Source organism: Perissodus microlepis, chromosome 12 (assembly GCF_051167445.1).
Source record: "Perissodus microlepis isolate ML-2025 ecotype Zambia chromosome 12, ASM5116744v1, whole genome shotgun sequence".
In the NCBI taxonomy this organism is placed as follows: Eukaryota; Metazoa; Chordata; class Actinopteri; order Cichliformes; family Cichlidae; genus Perissodus; species Perissodus microlepis.
This window is the reverse complement of record NC_140472.1, coordinates 7456619-7484567: the sequence shown is the minus strand read 5'-3', so window position 1 is coordinate 7484567 and position 27949 is coordinate 7456619. Positions and strand designations below refer to the sequence as shown.

General features: G+C 36.9%; 1 protein-coding gene across 2 annotated transcripts in view; it reads left to right on the top strand.

Moving 5' to 3' along the window:
- The window catches only part of unc5db (unc-5 netrin receptor Db), a 292277-nt gene that overhangs the window by 95720 nt on the left and 168608 nt on the right, over positions 1-27949 (top strand). For both annotated transcript variants that reach the window (XM_084946399.1, XM_084946400.1), the window contains exon 2: positions 12157-12375. In XM_084946399.1, the coding sequence (XP_084802525.1) occupies positions 12157-12375 (219 nt within the window). The remainder of the gene's footprint in view (positions 1-12156; positions 12376-27949) is intronic.

Sequence of the window (27949 nt, the reverse complement as noted above, 5' to 3'; positions counted from 1 at the left end):
GAATCATATTGCAACAACAAGTTAAATTAATCACATTGTGAAAAATTGCAAAGACTTTCACCTCCACATTCTGTCATCATTGGTGATGACATCAACCTTAGCCATAGCTAAGTTCCAATGTTGTGTAGAGAGGTAAAAAAAAAAAAAAAATCTATATTGTAATTCTCTAAAAGTTGATTCTGTTCATCTGGACGTAGCATTTTGTGGGAGAAACATTTCGTCACTCATCCAAGTGACTTCTTCAGTCTCAGCTGACTGCAGGTTTCCCCAACCTTATAAACAGTACATTTGCATGACTGAAACCAGCCCAGTGAAGGAACAATGGGCTGGGAGGTCAGTTCCTTAATCTTAATTATGCAAATTCTCATGACCATTGATCAACAACCACTGACCAAAACCCACTGATCAAAGACCACTGATCAATGGCCATGAGTACCATTCACAGAGTGTTGGGGAATGGCTGCAATCACAGCATTGTAAGATGGCGAAAGATGTACCCTTAGGCCCCCTCCTCGATTCAGAGATGGTCTTTCCCTTTTCACGTAAATGGCCTCCTTGACTCCGCGCTCAAACCAGCGTTCCTCCCTGTCCAGGATGTGTACATCCTCATCATTGACAGAGTGTCCACAATGGGCTTCCTTCACTGGGTCAGCCCATTGTTCCTTCACTGGGCTGGCCCAGTGAAGGAACTATAATATAGGCATAACATGAACTGTTCAAGAACTTTCCCGACAGAGGCTCATGTAGGAACACAGATGTCTGAAGCAGTTGGATGGGACGTGAGCCAGTCTTTAACCTGTCTAGTAGAAAGACCATATGATTTTGGACTATGCTGATGTATGAATGGCTCAAATAATTTTCTGTTATATCCAGTGCCAGCATGCTGTGATGTTTTGTTATCGTCCTGTGAGAACGGGGGTATTTCTACTACTGCGAACACATCTGCTGTGTGCCACAAGTAAGAACAGACAACTGTGGAAGTCACCCCAGCATGATTCTCTCCAAGTTGTAGTTTTAAAACAGCTAATGTTGTTTGTGATTTGGTATGTGATGATCATAGCATTGTTTCCATTAAAAAAAAAGTTTAGTAGTCATTGTCGTACAAATCCAAAACTGCTCTTCTTTTTTCCTCCATGTCTGTTCACTACACCATTACATTCTGTCCTGTCTCAGGCCTTCCCAGCATGTACCACTGATTGCATGTTTCTGAGAGATTGGTGATTTGAATCTGTTTTTGTTCAACACGGTCCCCTGGCTCTGAGGCATTGTCAGGCAGTGTGTGCCAGCAGTCCTGGTGCCATTTTGTCTGCATCTCTGTATGCAGATTGATACCCGGGGCATTTATCAGCTGCAGGTCCACTGCACTGAGTCCCATGCCAAGTCAGGTGGAAACCTGTGACTGGCAACAAACAGGGTGAGGGAGCGTTTTAGAGGCACTGTTAAAATTAACCAGCATAATGAGGAAATAAGTGACTTATTGGCGTCGCAGTCATTTCCTTCATTAAGGTTGATATTTATGAGCATCCATCATGGGTGGAGCGGCCAACACTGCGGCTCCAGGTTTATGGAGCGTGGATTGTCACCTTGTTCCAATTATCTGCTACCTTTGAATGTGTTAATGTTTAAACATTAAGAGAAAAGGACACGGCACATCATTAGTTGCTGTGCAGTGTGAAAAAAAAGGAAGAAAAGAAAGAAAGAAAAAATCAAAGAAGAAGCATGGCTGGGCTCTCCAGTGTCATACTATTTTTATTCATCATAGCAGCAATTAGCTGATTAGAGCACGGCTGCTCAGTGGCAAGGGAGGTGGTGGATGGAGGAGGGTTACATGCCTTAACCATTACATGTGTTATCACAGTACTTAAATGATGCCGGGCCACTGTTTCTCAATCAGTTTCAGTTTTATTATGTGTCCATGTGTAAAACTAATAAAAGCTTGTTTCTGTATTCCTGGGCAGCATTTTTCTACATTCATCATCAATAATTAACAGTCAAAGAAGAGATTTGTAATAAAAATAACTTTCCATAACAGTGGTTACTGATGATGCCTGTCTAATGAATGCAAGATTTAGAATTCATATTAGTAATTGTACAGACTAACAAAAAAATCAAACCTTTTTGGAATCTTAAAATGAGAAATGCATTGACAAAATCTGGAATTCTTTCAAGACTCATTAAAAATAGATGTGGTTAGCTTGTAACCCATGTAGACACCATCTAAGTACTCTACTGAAGGAATGATCAGCACTCTCCTAAGATAATTTCCCCATTCTGTCTTTTGATGTATGACTTGCTGTGCAACACATCATACAAAATTGTGTTGCATGTGTCCAACTTGGGTCAGATTCAATGAATGTGAAGGCCATGGCAGTGTGGTTCTCAGCATTTTTGGCTTGTAACCCCTAAAATGAGTTTTCTCTCATGTGGACAGATTATTGTTGGCTTTATAAGTCAGCTGAAATCGGACTTGTACAACTAGTCATAGATTTCTTTTTTTTTTTTTTGTTAGTATTTAAGAAGCTTTTGATACAATTTTGAGTCAATCCAATTATGGAGCCACTACATCCACTTAGGGGGGGAACTTGGGATGAATATAGGGTCTGGCAAAAGTTTGGACTTTGGGATTAATTTATTTTGTCTTTTAAAATGGAGTCAACATTTAACAATTTGTGACAAAAACAAAGTTTTTTTTTTGTAAAATAGCAAAAAGATATATATTTGTGCTATATTTTAAATACTGAAAATTCTGCTATTGCATAAGTTGGACTGTAAGGCCAAGGAGGAATTGTTGAATTTGCAAAATATGTGATATGATCAGAAGGGTTTGTGTTCCAGATATATGCTGTTATGCTGTTACAAAACACAAACGATTTTTTGCGTATAAAGTATAGTAATCGTCATTTTATTGCATTTTAGTCATTCAGAGTTGTGTTTGCTGGTGTATTATGGATCGTGCTCCTGTGCTTGAGCTTCATGGCATGAACTGATGGCTGTTTCATCAGTTAAGAGAGGTTGTTCAGGTTCTGAAGCAGTAAAATAGCAACAGAGCATCACACTACTGCCATCATTTTTAACTGTTTAATGTTGTTAAAGACTAAATCTGTTTAGAAACATCTGAATAAAAGTTAAGAAACTGGAACTTTCTAAATTCTATCTTTAATTTTCTATGCATATTTGCTGAGGTAGATATAACTGAAAGAAACCCTCCTCCAAAATGCAAAATGTTGAAAATCTAACAAAGGCCTTCTTGATTGATGGTGCATAAACATGCTAATCTTTTAAGAGTTCCAAAAATTGAGAAAAATAATATGAATCAGAGAGGGGACATTATGCACACTTTTTTTTTTTCTTGGCTGCTGCTGTAATCATCTTCTTAAACGAGTCACCTTCCTGTTCACAGGGTTATTTTCTCAAAATTGCATTCGAGTTAATAGTTGCCATTATTTAGCCACACCACTTGTAAGCATACCACTTATTTATACTATACTAAAATGGTGGGGACAGAAGGTAGGATTAGTTTCATAGTTATCGTAATGCTACTAATAACAGTAATACTTGCTTGCTGCTTCATAAATTTCAAGGTAGTATTAGTCTGGTATAACTACTGTTGATGCAAATATTACTTGACTATTACTTTGGCATTTAAGTGGTAATAACTTGCTATTTACATATTATGACCTTGTTTTTTCTACCTTGTTACCCAACTACCATGTATGTATGTATTTCTGAACAGGTAACATTATTTCATGGTGCTAGAGCAGTATGACATTTTCTATGAGATTCTTTGATTTATTATTGAGATTTCATAGTTATAAACTGATAATGATAATGCAAGACCAGATGCTCATTTAATAGATTTCTTTGTCGTTTGTATTTTTACAAAATAATAAATTCTCAGCCCCCAAAAAAGAAAAATTACCCATTTGAGGGTAGGCCTCCACAGTTAGTCAGTGTCTTGATTGTTCTTTTGAAGGCACTGTCATTGGCAGGTGTCAAAAAAAAATAGAATCACACTACGTCAGGCAAAGTATTCATTTAAAAATCTAACAGTTTACCTAAAAATGAAAAGGATAATTACCACCAAAGTGTTATAATAACTTGCTCCATGATAGAAAAAGAAGATGTCTGTGGAAACCAGCTTGTGTCAGCTCGTGTAATAGCTTGCCTCCACATGTTGTCATATGCTATATGGACAAAGAATGACTGATATCCCTCTGAGAGAAAAACTTAATCTCAAATTGGTGCTCTGACTGAGCTATTCAAACATCAGGGGTTCGTTGCAGTATGGCTATGTTCTGGTATAGTGTTTTTTCTTTGTTGTTTGGTCTATAAATTCATGTATGACAGGGATATGCAAATCATGTTTTAAAGTCAATGTATATAAAAGCAGTTTGGAAGAGAATTAAACATAAGAGAAGTTTCCATTTTCTATGAAATGTGCACTGGGTTGAGTTTCACTGCACAATTATGCTAAATTGATTTCCTACAGATGCATCATCCAGTTTTTTCTTTGTCGTTCCACCAGTACATAGCCACAAGAAATAATCTAATCTCCATCTGAAAGTAGTCCTGCATGAATATTTTCATCCTGTCAGTCAGTGATTATGGGGAAAATTGCTTGTGTTGATTCTTTCATGTTTTTCATTACAAAGTCAGACCTGGCCATACACTTCCAAGTCATTTTAAAGCACTGTCTATTTGCATGACTATAAAGAAAAATATGCTATGAAAGCATCACCCCTTGATGCTTTAAGTTTGGCATCTTTGGCCATCACTATTAATTATTTATGTATTTATTTTAAACTGGACATGACAAAAGTATATTTCCAGTTACAAGGTTATTAATATATTCTTGGGTAGGTTTAGGAAAGGAAAGTGGTTTGACTTGAATTGGATGCTTTAACCCCGTGAGGTCTAGGTTATCACTATTGAAAACCCCAGCCTTAGGTCCTAACTATGTTCTGAAGATAAGCAAAGAAACATTCTGGGGGGGAAATGTAGTTTTTGATGTATGTCTGTTAGAATAAACACTGTCTTTGTCTCCTGTTTTTAAGAAATGACTTTTATATTCCGATAACATATATTTGTTAGCTCCATGGGCTATCACCAAAGATGACTAAGGCTACGTCCACACATATCCGGGTATTTTTGAAAACGCAGATTTTTCTATGCGTTTGCAAAGGTGCAAACGCATAAACGGCGTTTTCGGTCACTGAAAATTGAGATTTTTTAAAACTCGGGCCAGGGTGTTGATTTTCGAAAACTCAATTTTTGCATTTACGTGTGGACGAGGAAAATGGAGAAAACGCAGCGTCAAAGGTGTGTGCCTTTTTTGACGTCACACTGTGCACTTGTTTCAGTGAAATGGATTTCTACAATGGTGGACTTAGACTAGGGTGACCATATTTTGATTTCCAAAAAAGAGGACACTTGGTCCATTCATGAAGAACATGAAGAATAATACTGTTTGCTTAAAGAAATGTTTAACACATTTAAACAATGCCTTCTCTGTGCGGTTAATGAATGGTGAAACAAAAATGTGATATAGGCTTTTACAAGTCAACAAGGGCAAAAAAAATTACTCAAAAACCTCTGGAATTACATAACGGTACAGAAATAAGGCCTCATCTTTATAAGAAAAATTACTGGGACCGTACGAGGGAAATTTATTTTGCAGTTTATCTGAAAAGCTCCACTTGCACTTTGACGTCTTTTAAAAATCATCAGGCGCACTGCTGTGCGCTGTCTGTCCGATCTGTGAGTGCAGAAGAAGCGCTCAAAAAGCATCAGCTCGGGGATGACATCACACATATGTGGGGATGGGTATCGTTTAGGTTTTATCCGATACCAGTACCAAACCGGTACTTTTGAAACGGTGCCGGTGCTTAAAGAATGGAGAACACAAAATTGGTCCAAAAACCTCTCATGTTCAGCTGTTTTTTTGTAAAAAGATAACAATGTTAGCCTTTTCTGCAGCTATAGGGCATATATGGTATCACTCTTGGCTGGAAGCAGTGCTTAATCAATGGAAAAAACACAAACTTTGTCTAAAAACATCTCATGTTTAGCTGTTTTCCAATTTTTCTTTGGTCATTTTAGCCTTTTTGGCCAGGGTGAAGGGAGTATCTGCCATCAAATAAGAAGACAGCCGCATGTAACTACGGCGGTGTTTGCTAGTTCACCTTACATGCATTAATGTAATAACGTGGTTAGCCTACTCAACGTAAATTACACACGAACAACATTAAGCTACTCACGCAGAGAAGAACGGCTGCTGCTGCCATCATCATCATCATCATTTCTGCTACACTGGCAGAGCTAGGGGCCAGGACACTCCTCTTCGGGTTTTTGGGAGATGTTGCTAACTCCAGGTCCGATAACAGGCAACCCACCCGCAGTAGATGTGCTCGGTGTGAGGTCTCGCAGCAAGCTATCAAATACGGCGCATTTCTCGGCTTTTAAAAAAACGCCATGCGTCGCCAGGTGTTTCATCAGATTCGAGGAGTTACCTCCTTTGCACAGTATCACCTTAAAGCACTTGTTGCAGGCTGCTGAGTTTGCATCTTTTGCTGTTAAATACAGCCAGACTTTTGACCGCTTCGCCTTGGGCATTTTTAATCTGTAGCTCTGCTCTAAAAGAACGTACGTACCTGGGCCCGCCTACTATCCTCGGAAACGTAAAATGATTGAATCTAGAATCTAAAGTATATGACATCTCGCGGGGGGAAGCACCGAAATAAAGCACCGAAATGTGCGCTGCTTTTCGGTCTGGTTACTACCGTTTATGTCAGAGCCATCATGGCACCGGAAACCAGTACCCATCCCTACACATATGCACTGCACTGGTCACTCCACTTTATTGTTATTGATATTTATATTTAAAAAGTGCAATACTGTAATTTTCTGCTGCTCATTCCTGTGCAATATCCCATCTGCCCTCCTGTCATATTTCTTTTCAAGATTTTCTTATTTAATCACTAGTGTACATATATTTATATTTATAGATACATATATATTTAGTCATCTTTTCTCTTTTACCACGTCTCTCTAATATTTTGCTCTTTACTATTTTTTTTTTTTTTATTATTTTATTTTATTTTATTTTCTTCTACTGTACCATGCTGCTGAGTGACTGCTGCTCGTCAAACACATTTCATTGCAATGTTGACCCTGTGCTAACTTGCATATGACAAATAAAACTGAAAACTGAAAACTATGGTTCCTCTGTAGGCCTATAGAAAAACCCAGACATTTTCATCAATCTTGGACACCCCGGACAGAACGTGAAAAGTGGACATGTCCAGTTGGTCACCCTAACTTAGACAAAATACTGTTACTGTTAGTTTTACTCTCTGTAGTTTTTAATTTAAGCATGACCTATTTTAAGGACAGTTATCACACTGGGGATTCACGTAATAAAATGTCAGTACGGTTTGATTTACACTGCAAAAATGAGCTCAGAAGCAAAATACAAAAAAAAGATCCTGAATATTCCTGTGGCATCTCACTTTAACACTGCAAAACACAGCGATACTCCATTACAATATATTAATATGCTGGCATTATAGCCTGTTCTCTGTCCCAGGGCATTAAATACTTGTGTTCTGTCAAAGCTGCTTGTGATACCCTCTGGCTTTAGTGCAATGATGCACTGGGTCTAGCAGTGAGAGACAGGCCACACTCTTAACTCTTCACACATCAGTGCTCGTGCAGGACCCTGTGGCATCGTGGTTTTTTTGTAACTGTATTGTGACAAAATGGAAGTATTTGACCATGATGGGATATTTTTTATGGAAGTTTTCTTATGAGTTATTTTTACTATTTCATTTTTTCACTTTCTTTTTTGATGTCATTCTTTGTAGTTTACTATTAGTTGAACACCTGTGTAAGATTGAGCTTGTCTGTATATTTGGGTCAGGTGTTTCTCATCTTCCTTTTGAGAATGCCTGATAGAGTATGTATGAGGTTCAGGTCAGGCATATTGGCTGGCCGATTAAGCACAGTAATATCATGGTCAGAAAAGCATTTGGTTCAGTTTTTGCTAAATCCTGTTGGAAAAGCAAAGTCGCATCTCCATAAAGCATGTCAACAGATGGAAACATGAAATGCTCCTGGTAGATGGCTGCATTGACTTTTGGCCTGATAACATACATTGGATCAGCCAACACCAGCAGATGGCATGGGAATCATTACAGACTGCACACTGGACTTCAAACACCTTGGATTATGTGTTTCTCCATTCATTCTCCAGACTTGTAGTCACTAATTTCCAAATAAAGAGGACTTTGGAATACTGAGCCACAGTCCAGTTCTTTTCTGGTTCTTTTCATTTTCTCTTCCAGTCAGGTTTACGTTAGTATACTGTGGCACTTTGCAAACAGCCAGCCTTTTTAGTAAAGGCCTTCTCGGGCTCACCCTCGTTGTGGAAGGTGTCAATGATCATCATCTGAACAACTGTAAAGTCAGCAGTCTTTCCCATGGCTGTGGCTGTGTGTACTGAACTAGATTGAAATATCCATGGTATTTATACTGTTTGAATAGCAATCATTCAATATTACAATAATTTGAGATATTGAGTTTGTGAGTTCCATTAAAGGGCAAAATTTGATTATTTTTTTTTTTCTGATTTTTCTAATTAAAATTTTCTAATTTTTTTTAGATGGACCTGAAAACAACTATTTTTTCAAAAACCACCCTCCACCTTAACCATGCTAAAAATGATCCTACGTAGTTATGAAAGTGTTTAAAGCTAGCTTTATACAGAATTAAAACTTTACATGGAAATTAAAAAAAAAAAAAAAAAGGCAAATTAAGAAGTTATTGAAAACACTCTACACTCAAAAAAATGAAACGTTGACTTTAATTAAAATTATTTTGTCAACAGGTTCCACGAAATTGCATTATGTTAGTTTAAAGCAAAAATCTTTAGTTCATCTAATTTAAAAAAAAACTACTTAAGATTAACAAGACATATTTAAGACTAACTAAATCAAGTTATGTTGTATGAACATAGATGATATATTTACAGGTTAGATAGTTTAGATTAGTTACTTCAACACATTTCTTATTTGTGGCAGTAAAATGTTAAATCTAAGTTAGATTAATTCAAATATTATATTTTCAGCCACCTTGTGCTTTACTAATTAGTTTTACATAAATCTATTTTGTCAACAGGTTCCACACAAATGAATTAAGTACATCCAACTTATTTTTTAAAATTTCTTTTATTGCCAACACATTCAGTGAGCATTTGTGTAAACCCAGTCCAAAATAAAACACAACAGCTCATTAGGGTTAGTAATTAACAGTATGTAGACAGATGCAACATCAAGACTTTCAATTAAATGTCTGTATCTGCCAGAAATAGAAGAAAAAAAAAAACATTGAAGACCACATAACACATTGATAAGATGACACTTGAGTTATGCACATGTGATGCTAGTAAGGTCTGTGGAGTGTTTTTTCTTTTAGTGTCTAAAATGGATAGCAAAGTTGCTATTTGCAATGATTGCTTAGGGTCAGTCCAGTAACACAACGCCAATGAAGTGCTTTCCTTTAACAATGCAAAGTGAAGTGTCCACCTCAACAGCCACAATTAAAAAAAAATTAATGTAATAATAATAATAATGATAATAATAATAATAAATAGTCCACTGATATTAGCAATCAAAGAAAATTATATCACCATCCCAAATAAAACTTTAATAAAACATGCCAACATTATGGTCTAACAATAAAACAGCTTGTCAGCGTTCAGTTTTTTTGCAACAGCACAGCAGTAACCATTTAACACTTGCAATTACAACTAAATAAAATACTACTCAGAAGAAAAGCAAGAGATTGACACTGCCATGTGCTAACTTTCTATAGAAGCAATTATCACCAGGTCTGTCGACCTCCATTGTCTGTCCACTCATATGTCTTGAATAATTTTATTTAAAAAATTAAGTGTGTGATTTAACAAACTGTAATTTATAACTATGTTGATATGTATAACTCCGCTAGGAAACATGCTGTATTTACAGACCATTTTTACATAATACAGATTACTGATAGAGCATAACAATGGTGTCACAGTGGCTTTCGCCCTTGACTTTTTGGATTTTAAATGGCACTTTATGCTATCCTTGCTATCCTATTCGATATTTATGACTCTCGGATTACAGTAAAGGAATCCCAAGAAAGCAAATGAAAAAATAACCCCTTGAAAAAATAACCCCATGAACCCCTGTAGCTAATCCCTTAATAAAACAAAAAACAATAAAAATGTTTCTTACACAGTCCACAAAATAAGCATGTCCAGGACCCAGTAAAACTAATGTAGAACAAGCGCACGCAAACGATATAACATGTCTTGTAAGACAAACGCAAAATATAACCATGCTCGACATATAGATACTACACAACATAGTCAAAGAAAAAAGTGGTCCTACCTCTCAAAGAAACAGCAGCTTGGCGCCAAAACAACGTTTTTAAGTTAAATTTGAAGTCTTGCACATGAGCAGGCCCAAGCCGTGAAACCTTCTTGTTCTTCGCGGTTTCATTACAACTGTTTTTGCATTACTGCCACCTTGTGGATATACAAGGTATATTGATCCTAATTGACTTAACTTAAATGTTATGCCATCAAGTAACACATTAGTATTATGTACGTTGAATAACAGACACAATTACATAGACTTGATTAGAAAAACATATGTTAACTTAACAAAAACATATATTTTAAGTAAAATGAAAATAAATAATTAATATACACTGAAGTATGTCTGTGAAGGTTCTCAGTCATCCAGGTCATCGTAGTCAAAGGAGCATATACACTGAACAATCCACCTCATTCATTTTTTTGAGTGTAAAAGTGAATGTTACAGTTAAACAAATCAGAAAAGATTTATGTGTAAATGTTATGCCCATAGTTCTGTATTATTTCCCAGCTTTTACAGCACAAAATACATCTGAGGGCCATGACTGAATATGGATTAACACATCACATAAATATGCCAGCTGATCAATGATTGGATCTGAAATCATCATGTGCCTTGTTTCTGTAATTATTTTAAGGTGTGTTGAGGATATAACGGTGATATGACTACTTAAAGGAAGTACATGTCGTAGCATTGTGATAGAGACATACTATACTGAGAAATGTCAGCAAACTGTATAATTTCCAGTCATTCACCTCCCTGTCTGTTTGTTTTATGTGTGGCTCTTCTATACACCCGCATCCATTCATTTACCCATTTAACAAGGACAACATTGATTGAGAGAAGTGGTGAGAGTGCAGATTCGATTTCAAGGGACAGGATTGGATTTGATAGCGGGGGCATAATAGCTCTCATTGGCTTTTATGGCACTGAATAGCTTAGCTGGAGCTGTCTTGATTCGACTGAGGTGTAATTCTGAGAAGGATCCCGGGGATGGCAGGAGCACAAACATCCTGTTCCCCATTGTCCCAGCCCACAGAACTCACTGTGCTTTACCCAGAAGAGATGGCCAAATGACAAAATGTGAGTCTAGAACCTTTTTTCGAAGGAAAAAAAAATACATATGAAGTGTAAGAGTCCACGATTCTAATAGTGCACTTAGATCAATGAACTGTCAACTGTGCTCCCCACCACCAAAACGAAAGAGAAAAAAACAGAGTAACCTGCCGTGAATTGTCGTTAAACACAGGGGCACGCTGGCGCCAGCACAAAGGCTGTTTTTGTGTCGACTAAAATCCAGGCCTTGTGGCTGAGATAAGATGTATTCAGACTCCACAGCCACAATTTGGGTAATCAGTCTCCTCCTAATTCCTCTCCACTTGTTCCGCTCTGATTTCATTCATCTGCAAATTGCTCTGAGAAGAAGAGTTTTGCTCGGATGGGGGATGAATTGTGCTCTGTGTGTACTCTGCTTTTGTACAATATGTTAGCTTCTGATGAATGCCGATTTCAAAACACTGTCCACTGAGCAATCGTTTTAAATCTGAAAGCAGTTGCAGTTATCATCTTGTTTGTAAAATAAAATGCACTTGAATTTTTTCACTGCCATATTGCGTATCCACCTGATACCAGAACTATGATGTCTTTGTTTCCATCAGACTACCTGTTCTGCTCTTATTTTTTCCCCTTAAAGAAACAACTAGGATGGTGAAGTAACCAGGGTTTTGTGTTATAGGTGGTGCCACAGGTGATACTCAACCAGATGCTGTACCTTCGGTACAGGGCACCCTGCCCCACTTCATCCAGGAGCCGGAGGATGCCTACATTGTCAAAAGTAACCCTATCAAGCTGCGCTGTCGAGCTGTGCCTGCCTTACAGATCTTCTTCAAATGCAATGGGGAGTGGGTTCATCAGAACGAGCACTTCTCTCACGAGTACAAGGACCTCAACACTGGTAAGACAAAGCTTTTTATACTTCCACACATGATGATGATGATAATAATAATAACAATGATAATGATATACACCTCCACATAAAGCTCTTGGTTTTAATGTTTAAAAAGTAACATAAACTTGTAAATTAATTAAATTAAGCAAATGATGCTATCTATCGAGTTTGTGTACTACTGAGCTTTTGAAAACTGTTCAGTAACACCAGCATTTACTGATATTTATTGTTAATAACTGTTATTTACTATATTCAACTACTCTTTGATGTTATCAGAAGACAAGAAATTTTAACTTTTTGCTAAAGGGATTCACATTTTACATGGTGACAGTCTGTGTGTTGAAATAGTTTTTAAGCTTACATAACAACAGTAATAATATTGTTAATTATAAAGTTAAAATAAAACAATTTTATTTGAATACCTGTTTTTCACAAAGGAAATTCAGCAAACATGAAAACAAAATTTGACAAAGAAAACTTGTTTTATGTCTCCCTCAGAAACATTATGGATAAACTAGATGATGTGTTCAAGTCAGATGACTGCATACGTAAACAGTTCTCCATTTTAAAGGTCTCTGCAGAGATCTGTGGCATCTGTCAAAGCAAACACTGGTGTTCCAGTTTAGTAGTTTTTTTTCTCCACGGTCTAAAATATCTTTCATTTATTTAGTTCGAATCATCAAAATGATTAAAGAATGTAGAAACAAAAAAAATCTAACATAATATAAACTAAAACCTTGCCTTGCCTTGACTAAACTCTAGATAAACATATTTTGACTATTTCAGAAAAATGAGTAAAGCTCAACTACAACCATGATTATGTAAACTAAATTACAAAGTTACTATGGATATTTCAGCTAAATATATGTCAACTAAAATGATGCTGAAGGAAAGTTTACTTGCATTTTGCTGACACTGAGGAAAGTGCCATTGACCTACTCACTAGTAACCCTGGTCTCAAGCAATTATATTATCTCATATTAATATTTATTCATTTGTTCTCCCATATCCTGGCATCAGAGACCATGTTAAATAATCATTCTAACAAAGATCAAAAACATCTTTTAAAAAATCAGTTTTGCCATATTTTCAGACCTTCTCGCCAAACCAACTCCTCTAGCTGGTAATGTGGGGAACCACAATGTTCTCAAGTCCACTGAGGCAATATAATCTCTGCAGTGTCTCCCAGAAACACCTAGAATTCATCCATGAGGCATCCTGGTTACTTGCCTGAACCAACTTAACTGGCTAAAACCATAAACCCATTTCAATTAAGAAGGTTCTTGGTTTGCATCCCAACTGGGGCATTGTGGTGGACTTGGCAGTCATGACAGTCATGAAAATGACTTCAGGTCCTGACCACAGAAGCTTAGGCAGACCATCAAGAGAAATATCAGTGTGGCCTCAGATGATTTAAGGCAACAAAAGCAGAACAGCCTCAGTAATCATAGCTGGGCCAAGCAATATGTGAAGTGCTTATTTTAAGCTCCTTGCATTACTAGATGGAGGTTTATATACTGTACCACATCAGCCTGATTTCAGCTAGTTTCACATGAGCCGTCACTCACAGCAATGAAGAAGACCCATTTTTAAATGCTTTTTCTGGTATGATTGCACACTCTGAAATAGTGTTACAGCAGCAGTTCCCCTTGACTGCAGCTAAATTGAAAATTAATAGTTAAATTGCATGTTTGATGCACATTTGATTATTAAATAACATTTTTGATTCATTTTTAATTTAGGAAGTGCTTCCTTTGAGCCCATTGAGTAGATGCTGGTTCACCGTGTTGTACTGCAGTTCCCTTGGGTGGAGAAATTTTAGAAGGAAACAGTCAAATAGCTTTAATTTGGAATGAACACAGAAATATATGAAGATACTGAAACATTTAACTTCAAATTTTGATTCATAAACCCAACTTTGGGCAAACTCTAACCACAATGGATGTAAACCATGTGAGTCAAATTTCAAAGAAAACCCAGTTATATTCCAACTGGTGCAAAGAAGTTTAAGGTGCCATCTTCATACAAAAGCAACTTTTCTGCAACACAAGTAGAGAAATCTTTTCCATCAACTAACTGTGTCTGTTCTAACTTAGAATTTTTTCTTGTTGTTTATAATAGTTCACATTTTACATGAAAAAAACTCACTGAGGAAAAGGAACTTTCAAGAAACTAAAATTATTTAACTATGCGGTGTCCAGTGTGTGCCATCCAGACAACAAGAGCTGACTTAAATATATACAATATGCTAAAAAGTTGCCAAAATAACCTAAACCAAAATAGTGCTTACCCCAGTTTTACAAAATCAATTTTTAATTTACCAGAAATGAGATTCTTTCGGTGAACTATAGAGGATTTTTGCTAGAAGCAAAGTCAGAAGCAGTGTGATCTCACTGCAGCAGCAACAACAAAATCACTCTTAGGGAGAATGGTTGGGTAGATTGACTGATGGGCCAACAAAGCGTTTCATTTAGACAAGAATGTTTGTTTGCTGCGAGTTTCCTACCAAGCAGAAGAAAGGCTGCCAAATTTCTGCCACATTGTTTTAACACCTTTAGAAGGAGTGAATGCCAGCTCAACAGCACTGACTTCCAACAGGAGGTTATAAAATGTACTTATAAAAAACGGCATCACATCAACTTTGTGCAGTAGATTTGTGATTTCAGTAGTTCTTTTTTTCTCTGCCTATATGCAAAATAATCAAAAGGATACGTGGAAGAAAATGAATGGATGGATGGTTTCCTTTATTAAGACAATGTTCCTTCCCTAGTAACTACTCTCCCTAGAAAGAGTTTGCCTCTCTCTGTGCTCTTTTTTCAGCAAGTCAAACCTAATAAATGGTTAGACTTTCTAATAAATGGCTTTTCCGTTTTGTACAATAGTGCCCCTCTTTGCTGACATAAAATATCACTGTTTTATAAAGTAGGCACCAGAGCCGGTAACCTGTAAATCCTACATGTAAGCTACACATTAGCTAAGGTTTTTTTTCAATTGAACTGTAGAAGACGTGTTTTCCTCCACTTTCCTCCACAATTGTAGTCTCAGGTGTTGGCATAGGTTAATTTTTAGTCTTTGTATAACTGTATCACTGAAGCATATGACTGCCTATCTTGGGTTTTATTCTATACCAGACGATGAAGAGTACACGCTGATAAAAGAATACTTGATTCGCAAAATCAAAGCATGCGCTTACATAACACCAAGATTCTACATAGACTCTACCATGCTGAATGTTCATACTTGATGTATATTAGAGATGGACCGATCCGATATTACGTATCGGTATCGGTCCGATACTGACCCAAATTACTGGATCGGATATCGGCGAGAAATAAAAAATGTAATCGATCCATTAAATATCAAAAAAGCACCTCACAAAACTTGCTACACGGCGTAACTCGGCTCATAACCTAGCACATCGCAGCAGTATGCATCACGTGATAGAGCAGCTGTGTGTATTTATAGCTTCGCTACCAAACCAGCATTTCATCTCCGAGGAAGTTATCCCAGAGAGAAGTAAAGCAAGTGTGTAAGTTCATCTCTGAATGTTTGTAAAGCATTTTAGCGTTAAGCTTAACAACCGATATATGGAGGGACTGCCTCTCTCTCTCTCTCCTGCTGCTACTTCAATCGTGAAACTGCTTAATGATCAGCTGATCGGCTTTTCTGTCGCGAGTCTGTCTCTCTTCTTAGTTTTTGGCCCACTTTTCACCAGAAAGAGGAAACCAGCGGTTGAACAACAGCAGCACTATTAAGCTTGATAAGCTGTTGTTAGAATTTATTTAATATTACTTTCTACACCAGGATCTTTTTCTACGTAGCTGGTAACTGTGCAGGGGCGGATCTAGCAAAGTTTAGCCAGGGGGGCCGATAGGGCATGAACAGGGAAAAGGGGTCACAAAGACATACTTTTCTTTCTTATTCTCATTTAAAATGTCTAGCTTTTAATAAATAATTATCTGAATCTTACACCCAAAGGTTTAATCTGATGTAAAATGTATAGTAGTCCATTACTGTATATAGTAACTGTTAAGTCTAATATACCCTAGTAAGCTATACTACTTTTTCCTTTGGGAAGATACCATCTGTGCAGTCTGTAGTTCTGTTGAAGAAAGATGTTGAATCTATTTAATTATTCTTGAAAAATAATTTATTTCTGTGCATTTTTCCCCCTGCATCAAATTAAATTTGATTACATCGATTAAGCATCATGAGGTGGAGGGTGGTTACCTATTTTTTTTTGCTGGGAGTTTGCAACTCTATTAGTTAGGTTGCTTAATATTTCTGATAAGTACTCTTTAAAATACCAGAATAGGGAGGATGGAGTAGGTTTAAGTTTATTAGATTGATCAGTATTGCTGAACTATGAAATATTTTGGGCGCAGTGTATTTTTTACATACAGGTATAACAGAATAGCTTTAGTGTTGTTATTTATTTAAACTTGAGTATAAACTTATACAAACTGCAGCAAGATATTAAAAAAACGTTTTATTGATTAAAAAATACACTATATCGGATTCATATCGGTATCGGCAGATATCTAAATTTATGATATCGGTATCGGTATCGGACATAAAAAAGTGGTATCGTGCCATCTCTAATGTATATTATAAACTCTTACCATCCACCTGGTTGCTATCAAACCATTTGGAGGTAGGATTATAGTTAGGTTAGGTTTTAGCCACATGCCACACTAGCAGAGTTTCAGCAACTAGATGACGTCCCTTTGAAATCAAATCTGTTAGGCGCAGTGTAGTTTTACAGCTCTTCTGTAAGCTTTCAATTGGGGTATGCAAAATAGATGAAAATTACACATAAAAGGGTAAAAGTGAAGGTGACCTGGTGAATTTTAAGAGGTAAGTCTCTACTGACTAAACTGATTTTTTTCATTTGTTATTTTTAATCTTTCTCTTGCAAGTCCTCTGCACTTTATGCAAGTGCAGTTTTAAATTAGTTGAGTACCCCTTGGATAACACTTTTCCCTCTGCATGTATCTCTGGAGAGCATCTGCTTTATTGTCTTGTTCCTCTTATTAAGCTTAATAACTGGTATTCTTTGAAAATGTAAGAATTTTCAGAAGCATCAGTACACCCAGTTCAGTTCTAAATACCCAGACTAAGAGTTTAATCATTCCTAAAAGCTAAAATTGCACTTTCTCATTGCAGTTGTTTTTATTATTCACTGTGTTTACTTTACTGCTTATATCTTCAAAAATTAAACTGATTAGTTAAGTCATTTTATTTGGGCCATGACCAAGGCTAGTCACTCAGAAACTATGCTGGCCCTCAGGCTATGCCCGCTGGGAACCTTAAAATAATGTGTGAATACTGTTTAAACAATGTGTGCCACCAATACATGTTCAAATGATATAAGTGTCAGGGTGAGATTGTGATTTGAAGTGTGATGGAAGCAGTGGCGTGCCATACCAATTAAGTCCCATTAGCTTTTGTCAAGCGGAAGCGTGTTGATTAGAAGACCTGACTGAGGCCTCCTGAAAGGATTTCTGGCAAACAACAAAAGCCAATGTGACACCTCGGCTGGAATGCTCTGTGATTACAGGCTGAAAGAAAGCCGTCTTTCTTGTATTCATGAAGGTCTCTCCACAGAAAGAGCCTTTAATTGCTTCTGGAAGTTCATTATAGTGTGATTGCTGTGCTGTGAAATTGTTGTGAGCTTGATAATGGCAAAATGAAATTTGGAACTTCAAATTGTTTGTTGTTTTGTGTACAGTGGAAAAGTACAAGGGAAAGTTCACTTGGTGGTATTTGGCCCAGCTCAGTTCATATTCCACATCAACATCCAGCATCCAGCAGGAGGGAAGCTAATCAGTGGATTTGACAGATAAGAGTGAGACGCTATACCAAAAGCTTTTGCTGTTGCCTCGAGGCTACAGCATACAGCTGCTATGTTAACAAAAGGTTGAAGTAAAAATCTCAAATTCTTGCTTCCGGAATTAAAAGGTTGTGGAACCTTTACAAATAACATATAACACCTTTCCCCTAACAACTAAAAAGCTGAATTCATAAGCAGTAATCCCTGAGATCAATACACTCAGGGGTCCTGCTGCTACACTTTTCATTCTTAGTCTGGTATTAAGGCCAGTTTTTGTCAGCTATTCGTTCTATATTGCTGTATAAATAAGAATACAAAGTAGAATGGCTAACTTTGTGTCTGCTCTCTAGTTGTCCAACATATCAAAGGTAACCATATTATTGTGACTGTAGAATCAAGTGGTAATTTCCACATTAAATAAAAAAAGACCACGTGAGTGTCTACTTCCACAGGTTCCCACATTAAAATACCTCGGTGGGTGAATTTGTATTTTTTTATTTTTACTGGTAGGTGTGCTAACATGGGGAGCTATAGCTAAGAGTTGTCTGCTTTGCATATCAAAGTACAGGATCCTTGTTTGTGGCAGAATAAAATTAACTGACAAATAATATGACTTTCTGTGTGGTATAGACTGTCCAAGAATTTGTGTTGAGTGAGTGAAATTTTACTATTTATGTTGATTTATTTTATTTAATCTTTCACTTAGCACTAATAACCATGTATGCAAATCTGTGCTTTACAACCATATACAGTAGTTCATGGTTCTAGCTTGCTAACCAAGCATTCTACAATCTCATCCAAATATGGTCACGTGTGGTTCCAAAAAAATTAATATATACTAATGACTAAGGCTTCAAAAACCATTGGGATAATCATGCCGTGATCATGATTATCTTAGAAATGTTTAGAGTCTTATAAAGATATGAATTAACAAGGGTTAGATTAGTACAAAGAATTCACATTTAAGCAGTGGCATTCCATCAGATTAAACAAAGCAAGCAGTGCTTTCATTTGTTAAATTATGAATTAACTGTAATTAACTACATTTTTGGAAAGCTGTGTACAATTTCACTAGCCACACTGAGGCCCCATTACACGTACAACTGTTGAATCAAGAAACCCTTAAATAGAAGATGTCTGACAAAGTGAAGTAGGATAAAATGATCTGAAAAAGAAACACATTAAACCACAATCTAAAGAAACTGAAGAAGAGATGAGAAACAAAATCTATTAATCTGGAAAAGATTACAAAGCCATTTGTAAGGTTTTCAGACTCCACTCTACAAATGGAGAAAACATGGAACAGAACTTTCCCAAAATGGCTCCAAGAACAAAAGGTTACAAAAGGACTTAGATGTTGCTCTGGTCACAGCCTCTTTAGTGTGTTGAGTTATGAACACTGACCTTATCGGTGGGTAAAAATAGCATCCATTGAAAAGTTTCAAGGTGAACACCACTGTTGACCAAAAAAGTCCTCGCACATTTGCCAAACAACATCTTGATGATCCCCATTAAGAAAATATTCTGTGGACTGGTGAGAAAAAGATCAAGCTTTTTGGAAGGTTTGCATCCCAATACATAAAACTAACAACATTTTATGAAAAGAACAGTCAAACATGGTGGTGGTAGTGAGATGGTCTGGGGCTGATTTCCTGCTTCAGGCCTCTGTGGACTTGCCAAAATTGATGAAACAATGAATTCTGCTTTCTCTCAGAAAATCCTCAAAAAGAATATCTAGCCTTCAGCCTAACGCTTAAACATATGGTATCTTTTCTATTTACTGTTTTGAGTAAAATAGGTTTGTGTGCTATTTTTAATTACATTTTACACAGCACCCAAAATGTTTTTGGAACTGATATATCTACTTATATATTATATTTTAGCGGGTTTTTAAAGATAATTTAATATATAATCCAGAACTTAAAGACCACATAAAGACACACATTAATCACTTTGGTTCTGTTAAGGTTTTAAAATAGCAACATCACAAATGTACATAATCATTTGATTAAATGCAATACCAACAAGTCCACTAAAACATTACTCTGAGTTGCTTACATGAGGCCACTTATTAATATTCCTGTTTCCATGCTACAGAAAGCAGCGTGATTAATGGATGTGATACCTCCTACACTACATTAGAGTTTCCCTCCAGTCCCCGGCCTAAACCTGATCATGTTGAGATGCTTCTGTCATAGCTTTGAGGCTATCTTTGTGCAAACACCGTAATTAAACTGTGCTTGGAGTCACTCTTTTTGGACAAAGAGGGAAAGACAAGTACATTTGTAAATTAACTTTATTGTTCCACAAAACACACAGGAAGTTGGCAGCCTAAAATGTGTTATTCTAGACATTAGTGTTAACTCTTTAAAGTGTAAGCCAAATGGACATTACAAAAATATGTTTAGTTTTTGATTTGTTTTGCCAATTAGAATGATGGTTTTTAGAGCACTTTGATTATAGTTAGGGTTAGGGTTTAATAGCATGTTAAATTAACATTAGTAACTGAGGTGGCCAAATAAAGTAAAATAATGAACAGTATTAAAGAAAAATGCATACAATACATGCAGTTGCATGTACAAATGTACTTTATCTATTTGTAATTGTCCATTACGTTACACTTTACCTTGTCCCAATCCAGAAGCAATTTCTGTCTCTTAGAAACTGCATATACTGGGCAGTTGCTATTGTTTTAATGACTTCATATTTTAAATTTAAATATCTATTAGGTTGTTTATTTACTCAACTACTCATCAAATTCTGGGTTGTAGAGGGGCTGGAGCCACAACCTGCAATTCAAATCTCCAGTTAACCTAAAATATCTTAATATGTCTCTTGGACTGTTGGATGGAGCCTGAGAGGCGGACCCATACACGCACAAGGAGAACATGGGCAAAGATGCAGACTGCGCACAAACTCCAGCGATTTTCACTCTGTGGCCTTTCTAAAAAAATTGTATCCTCAATTAATGAAACAGGGATCCTGTAAGGCTTCATCTTTATGGAAAAAGCTTCACCTAGTCTTCAAATGACACAGAGACACGTCTCTCTCACTTTGTGGCAGCATCTCTGTTGTGTAAAGAGCAGAACAAGAAGATCTGTAATTAAGCAGTTTATAAGTGTTCACATGCTGAGAGAAGAACGACAAACACATGTTTTTAAAATATTCCTCATTAAAATCAGCATTTTTCCTTGACAGATGAGGGGCTGGGTTCTTTGGATTTAAATGTATATCATAATGTCTTTTCATTGTTCAATAATAATTGAGAAGGAAGCATCTCTTTGTGATATTGTGACCTGAACTGACTCTACCTCTACTACTGATACTACTACTACTAGTAGTAATAATAATACTGCTACTAATAATAATCGTGAGATGATGTTGTCATGGACATTAAGATTTCTTTTTCAGAAGCTGTTTATTTTAGGTTGGACAAGGCAGACTGTGTAAATTAGAGATGGAGCTAATCCATCTGTCTTTGGTTTCCCAGCCCATCTCCAAGGAGTAGGTTTGTCAGTGCAAGTTATTTTTATTTTTTTCTTCTGAACCTCTACCAGTTATTAAGGTATAGCAGTGATGTTCCAAACAGCTGTGGGCATCATGCCCCTGGTCATAATGAAACATTTCTCTCATTATGTTTTGTGTGACATAATTTTAATGTCTTGCAGTAAAACTTCAAAAACATGGACCAGAATACGCAAAAACAATTCCTTTGTTCTTAATTTCCACTCTTCATCCACTGGACCCAAAAGATAAAATCAGGTGATAGAAATGTGTTTGCAATCCAGCACCAGCATCATTAGTTAGATCAAGTGGGCAAACATTGTTATTGTGAATGGAATCCAAGCAAACACAACAAAACATGCATGTGTACTTTGGTTCCCGGTACATGGAGGTATTCTTGTTTGCTTCACAGCTTAAACACTGTGGCACAGTGGCTTAGTGTAGGTAACAATACATGCAAACCTTGTTTTTATGAGAAAAAAAAAGTGTTTCTGGCATAAAAAGGGTATTGTTCAGATGCGGAGATGCTTTCGGTTTTAGTTGTCATACAAAAAAATGTGCTTTTAGATGATTGACAGGCTTTTTTGACATAATGACCAGCTGCAATCCCCATAGCAGAGGGTTCAAAGCTCCCTTGGGGTCTTTGAACTGGAGTCAGAGAGGAGGGATTTTGATGAGAAGCAGGGACTACTTGATCTCGCTCTGGTTTTTGATGAAAGATGGCACACCCCTTCACTGATCAAAGAGATCTTTCAAAATTGTTTCTGTTGGTGTGATGAGTCCAAGACATATCACAGGTACATATACCTTGTTCTGTCTTATAGGTTGGATGTTTTGTTCCAATCCTGTTGGTGTCCATTGTTTTTATTTTGTTAGAACTCCTCTGAGTTTAGTTTAGTTTAGTTTAGTTCCTGTATTGTTTTGCACATCTTCATTCTATAGATGAATAACTTATCTCAAGCTCTGACTTAGACCTTTATTCATTCACCCACAAAGCCCCCACTAATTTTACAGTACATGTATTTCTGTCATTTTCTAAATTGCACGGCACATCAATGAGGCAAAGGGTTTTTTCTGTAGACATGTGCGTTCATTTAATGCCATTTAAATGTAAATGTAATATTTAAAAAATAAAAATACTTGTTACAGAAATAAATACTCAGTGTCATACCATTCATCAACAGTATTATAAAATGCTACAAAAAAACACTGTGCAAATAAAAACTGGAAAGTAGAAAAAAAAAGGAAAGAAGGAAAAACCTGCTGCAAACAAAATGATATTAAGTTAGAACTGCAGATATTTCTTAGAGAGTAATTAGTAATATTTAAAGATTACATTTCAAAAATAAATAAATAAATGATAAGGATATGTTAAAGTATTAAACAATGAAATAAGCCAAATCCGTGCATACAAGGGTTTTTCTTTATGACAGAGAATCATGATATGCAGTATATTGCATGATTACGTATTGGCCTGCCTAATATGCCAGATGCAAGGCAAAAGGCTGAAATTACATTAATTCCCCAATTTGTAGCCTTTATTATTACAGCAGAAGTTTCTGAATCTCTGGTGGTAGCAAAATCTAAGTAACAAGTTAAATATCCGCATAGACAAGCACCATTCCTATAAATAATTCAATAACACACATGCTTTAAACGGCTACATATATTCAGCAAGTAATTGAGCTTCTTTCACTTTTTTGCTCCACATCTTGGTGAGGAGGCATCCGGGAAAAGGTGAATACTGCTAACATCTGTAAAGAACTCGATAAGGAATCCCCAAGCAATAAATATGTGCTTTTCATTTAGCTTCCAATATCGGTTATCTCCATAACAAGAAACAATAATGCATGGAACAAATAAAACCACCCATATGGAAAAGATATATATAAATCTTATAAGGTTTGTATCTGTCTTGTGTGAAACTTGTATGAAAAGCATACAAGAGTGAAAACAGATATAAGATCCCTCGAAAAAATTATATAAATGGAACTTGTATGTTTTGGATACTTACTAAAACAATATATGAAAGTAATGAGAAAGCGGCCACTTTCATGAGTAAATCATATAAGCCTTATATGATTCACTATATGAAGCAAGCTAAAGCTGATGCAAGTCTTTTAGAAGTTTTTCCTATTACTTTTCCATATGGGCAAGGCTCAAGCTCAACACAGACACAGAATTCCCTATAATCTGGAATTGTATGTGTCTTTCGGATAGCTACACAAAAATCTTTTAAATATAAATTGAATACTTTTCAAAATCTTATTTTTGTTGACCTCCAGTCGTTTATATGCTTGTGAGTATAGTAGGTGTACTTTAGTATGATGGCATTTGTGGCTGAGGAGGTATAATCGAATACCCCAGCTCCTTCAGTCCGTACCGCAGTGTCACGTTTCTGAACTGCAAGTTGTCCTTGATGCAGTTGTGTGTGTGTGTGTCACAGTTACAAAAGTGCTTAAAGATTTTGAAAAAAAGTGATAAATTTAACATTTAACCTATGTAACACTATATACAGTTTACACAAGACAATTTTATTTCTTATATGTTGTGTTTTTTACATGTTTCAATGCGTTGTATCTCGTTCTATTTAATCTGAATAAGCCCCTAAAAAAGGCAGTGATCACTGTCGGCCTCTCTTGGCTTTTATTGCCACTGTTTATTTTAAAGCAATCGCATAGCAGGATGCTGTAAGCAGTATATTAATGACTAACCTCGTATTGTGGATGGATTATCTCAGTTGTTCTCCTGACTGAAGTTTGGTCCGTTTACAGCATCCTGCCATGCAATTGCATTTGTCCCTAACCATCGGGAACCCTCGTGTTAACTTTTATCGAGTGGAAAAAAGTTAGCGCTCATCCTCCAGCGTCACTGTGTTTATGTTATGCTAACCATAGCTGTGTAGCTAGCCACCACATAGCACATCATTATATACCAGCTAGTCCAACTTCAGTAACCCTACAAACACCACTGCTGTTTAGTTTTCTGTCTTCATTTATGTCGGAAGTAGTAGGAGAGCTGTAAGTTTTAATTTCAAAAATCCCTTAATCAGAATGTGGCATTGTGACGTATTGGGAGCAGCTAGTTATCTCCCATCGTGCCTTGGGAAAATGTGTTGCCGTTTAAGACAAGGAAACTGTGTTATTTACATCTGTTATTGTTACGTAACTCTTAGCTGTTCCTGTTAATGCTACAGTCTAAATTCACTGGCAGTTGTTGTTTGATTGAAAGAGATGTTACACCATGAGTGAGTTCAGGTGTGGAGGGTATTGACTCTCTGAAGCACTGTGTAATAAAGAGCTCCCCGTTTCGGGTTGGGGTGGAATAACAGGCTCAACCTCTGTGTGGGTCCTTTGTTGTAAAGTTTCTTCAGCTCGCCATAGTATATTATTTAATCTTAAAATTATTGGGGGAGATTTTCCACGTACCACTAGAGGGAGCATAAGTACGCGTAGTACCAGTACGCATACCACAGTTTGAGAACCACTGGTCTAGTTAATAAAACGTCATTATAATGTTATGTATATATTTCCCTTTTATCTTCAACCAATTTCAACAACAGTATTTAAAGTATTGCACACAGAACCAGAGAAAATTTCACATTTATGATTAAATTAGCATGATTATCAAAATAATTGCAGATTCATTATTTGCTCATCAGCTCCAGATTTTTTATTAACTTATTACCTCCACTTAGCTTTATAGCTTGCTGAGTCAACCTTCCAAAGAAGGCTCTGCAAGTGAATTTTGAAGAATCAATAAATCAGATTCTACAAAAGGGGGTGTTCACATATTTCTTTCTATTAAACAAATAAAACCAGTTAAAGCTATTTAAAGTCTTAAATGTTGGATTTTGTCTTTTTATAAAAATATTCATGTAAAATATTTAGCAGTGTATGTGTTTTGTGGGCTGCTAGAGCATCTTTCTTTTCTTTTTTGCATATCAGCAGGAAAAATCAGCATAGAAATTTGGTCACAAACATTAATTATTTGAATTGTTAGAATTGTTCCAGAGAGCTCCTAACTTTAAAAAATTCTATAAATGAATCCAGTCTTGCTAGAATTACAACAATTCTCAGAGCATCACTGAGAAAGGAAGGGTCAAAAACATTTAAAGTAATGATGACATGTGGTTGACCTAATGCTACATATGCTATATTCTTTCAAGTCATGCATTGGTTCACTTAATTAAAACACATTGATTAATGGAATCAAACGTGAACTCAGTAGAGCTAATATCAATTTACAATGAGACTGGGTAAATGTAAAGTCCAGTGCTAATCAAGACAGCTATGACGTTTTAGTGATTAGCACCAGCTCACCTCACAGCAATTAGATTTCTGGTTTCTTGTTGCATTCTCAATTATCCAGGTAAGGAAATCCCCAAAAAGTTGATCCTGTTCATCTGGATGTAGCAATTTCAACAGGAGAAATGTTTCATCACTCATCCAAGTGACTGATTTCTTTAGGTGCCTTCCCAGCCTTGACAAATGTCCAGCTGGAATAACCACATTTACTCAGGGCCTTCTTGATATGTTGTTCTTCTGCTTTCCTGGCCGCTGTATCTGTACCGTTTGGTACTGGGCCACGAGAGTTGAGGCTCGAGTGTGAAATTTATTGTTTTTATTGGTTTTTAGCATTATTTTTTTTTATCGTTTTTATCGTTAACTCGGTTTCCCTGGGTCTTTTCCCGTGTGTTATGAATAAATCTTTTTTTTTTGGTACCGGTACTGGTTTTATTTTGTTGTATTTATCCATGATATCTTAAAGGCCGGTCTGTGAAAATATTGTCGAACATAAGCCGCAAAAAAGGTTGGGGACCGCTGGATGATGAGAGTCAAACCATAAATACTGATCCGTAAGCATTGCTTTATACAGCACATCAACTTTTAAATGTCCCCCATTACTGATGGAAATCTCACAGTCTAAGAAGGCTAACCTGTCATTTCTCATATCCTCCCTGGTGAACTTGATGGGTTGGTCCACTGAGTTAATGTGATCATTGAATTGTGGTACGTACTGACACCTAGGTGTCATCCACATACCTTAAACAATGACTTGGTGCTGTTCTGGGGTAGGATAACAAAGTCCTCTTTGAATAATGAGGGTATACACATCCTCGACAGGGAGGAACCCTGGTTTAAGTGGGAAGTCAAGGAGGCCATTTAAGTGAAAAAGGAAGGACGATCTCTGAATTGAGGAGGGGGCCTGAGGGTACATCTTTCACCATCTTACAATGCTGTGATTGCAGCCATTCCCCAACTCTCTGTAAATGGTACTCATTGACCTGTTCATTGTTCAGTTATCAGTGGTCATTGATCAATGGTCTTTGATCAGTGGTTTTTGATCCATGCTCATGACAATTTGAATATTAATGAAGAAACTGACCTCACAGCCAATTGTTTGCCAGTGATGGTAGCTTCATGTACTGTTTATAACTGGTTGGGGAAGCCTGAAGTCAGCTGAGACTGAAGAAGTCACTTGGATGAGTGATGAAACGTTTCTCCCACTGCAAACGCTACATTCAGATGAACAGAATGAACTTTTTGGGGATAGATTTCTGGTTCAAATCCCAACCTTTCTGTTTGAAGTTTGCATACTCACCTTGGTAGGCTCTTTTACAAACTGGAAGACCTAGAAAATGTTTATTAAAAACAATCCCCCTCTCGCCCCTGGTCTATCCTTCAACAGTCTAGCTCCCAGGCCTCTAGTAGAGGCGGCCTGGGAGCTTGAAGGTCCTGTGCAGTATCTTAGCTGTTCCCAGGACTGTGCTCTTCTGAACAGAGATCTCTGATGTTGTTCCTGGAATCTGTTGGAGCCACTCCCCTAGCTTGGGAGTCACTGCACCTAGTACACCGATTACCACTGGGACAGCTGTTGTCTTCACCCTCCACATCTTCTCAAGCTCTTCTCTGATACCTTGGTACTTCTGCAGCTTCTCGTGTTCCTTCTTTCTGATGTTGCTATCATTCAGTATTGCTACGTCTATCACTACGACCGTCTTCTTCTGTTTGTCTACCACCACCATGTCCGGTTGGTTAGCTGCCACCATTTTGTCCGCCTATATCTGGAAGTCCCACAGGTATTCACTGAGCACACGATCAGTTGAGGGCATCTTCCTGATTTATTCGTGGGTGTTTGTCGTCCCATCCTGGACCGTAATGCTGACACTCACCAGTCCCCGGCCTCCTTCCTTAAGTGTGTGTGTGTGTGTTTTATCAGTTACACTGTGTGAATGGCCTT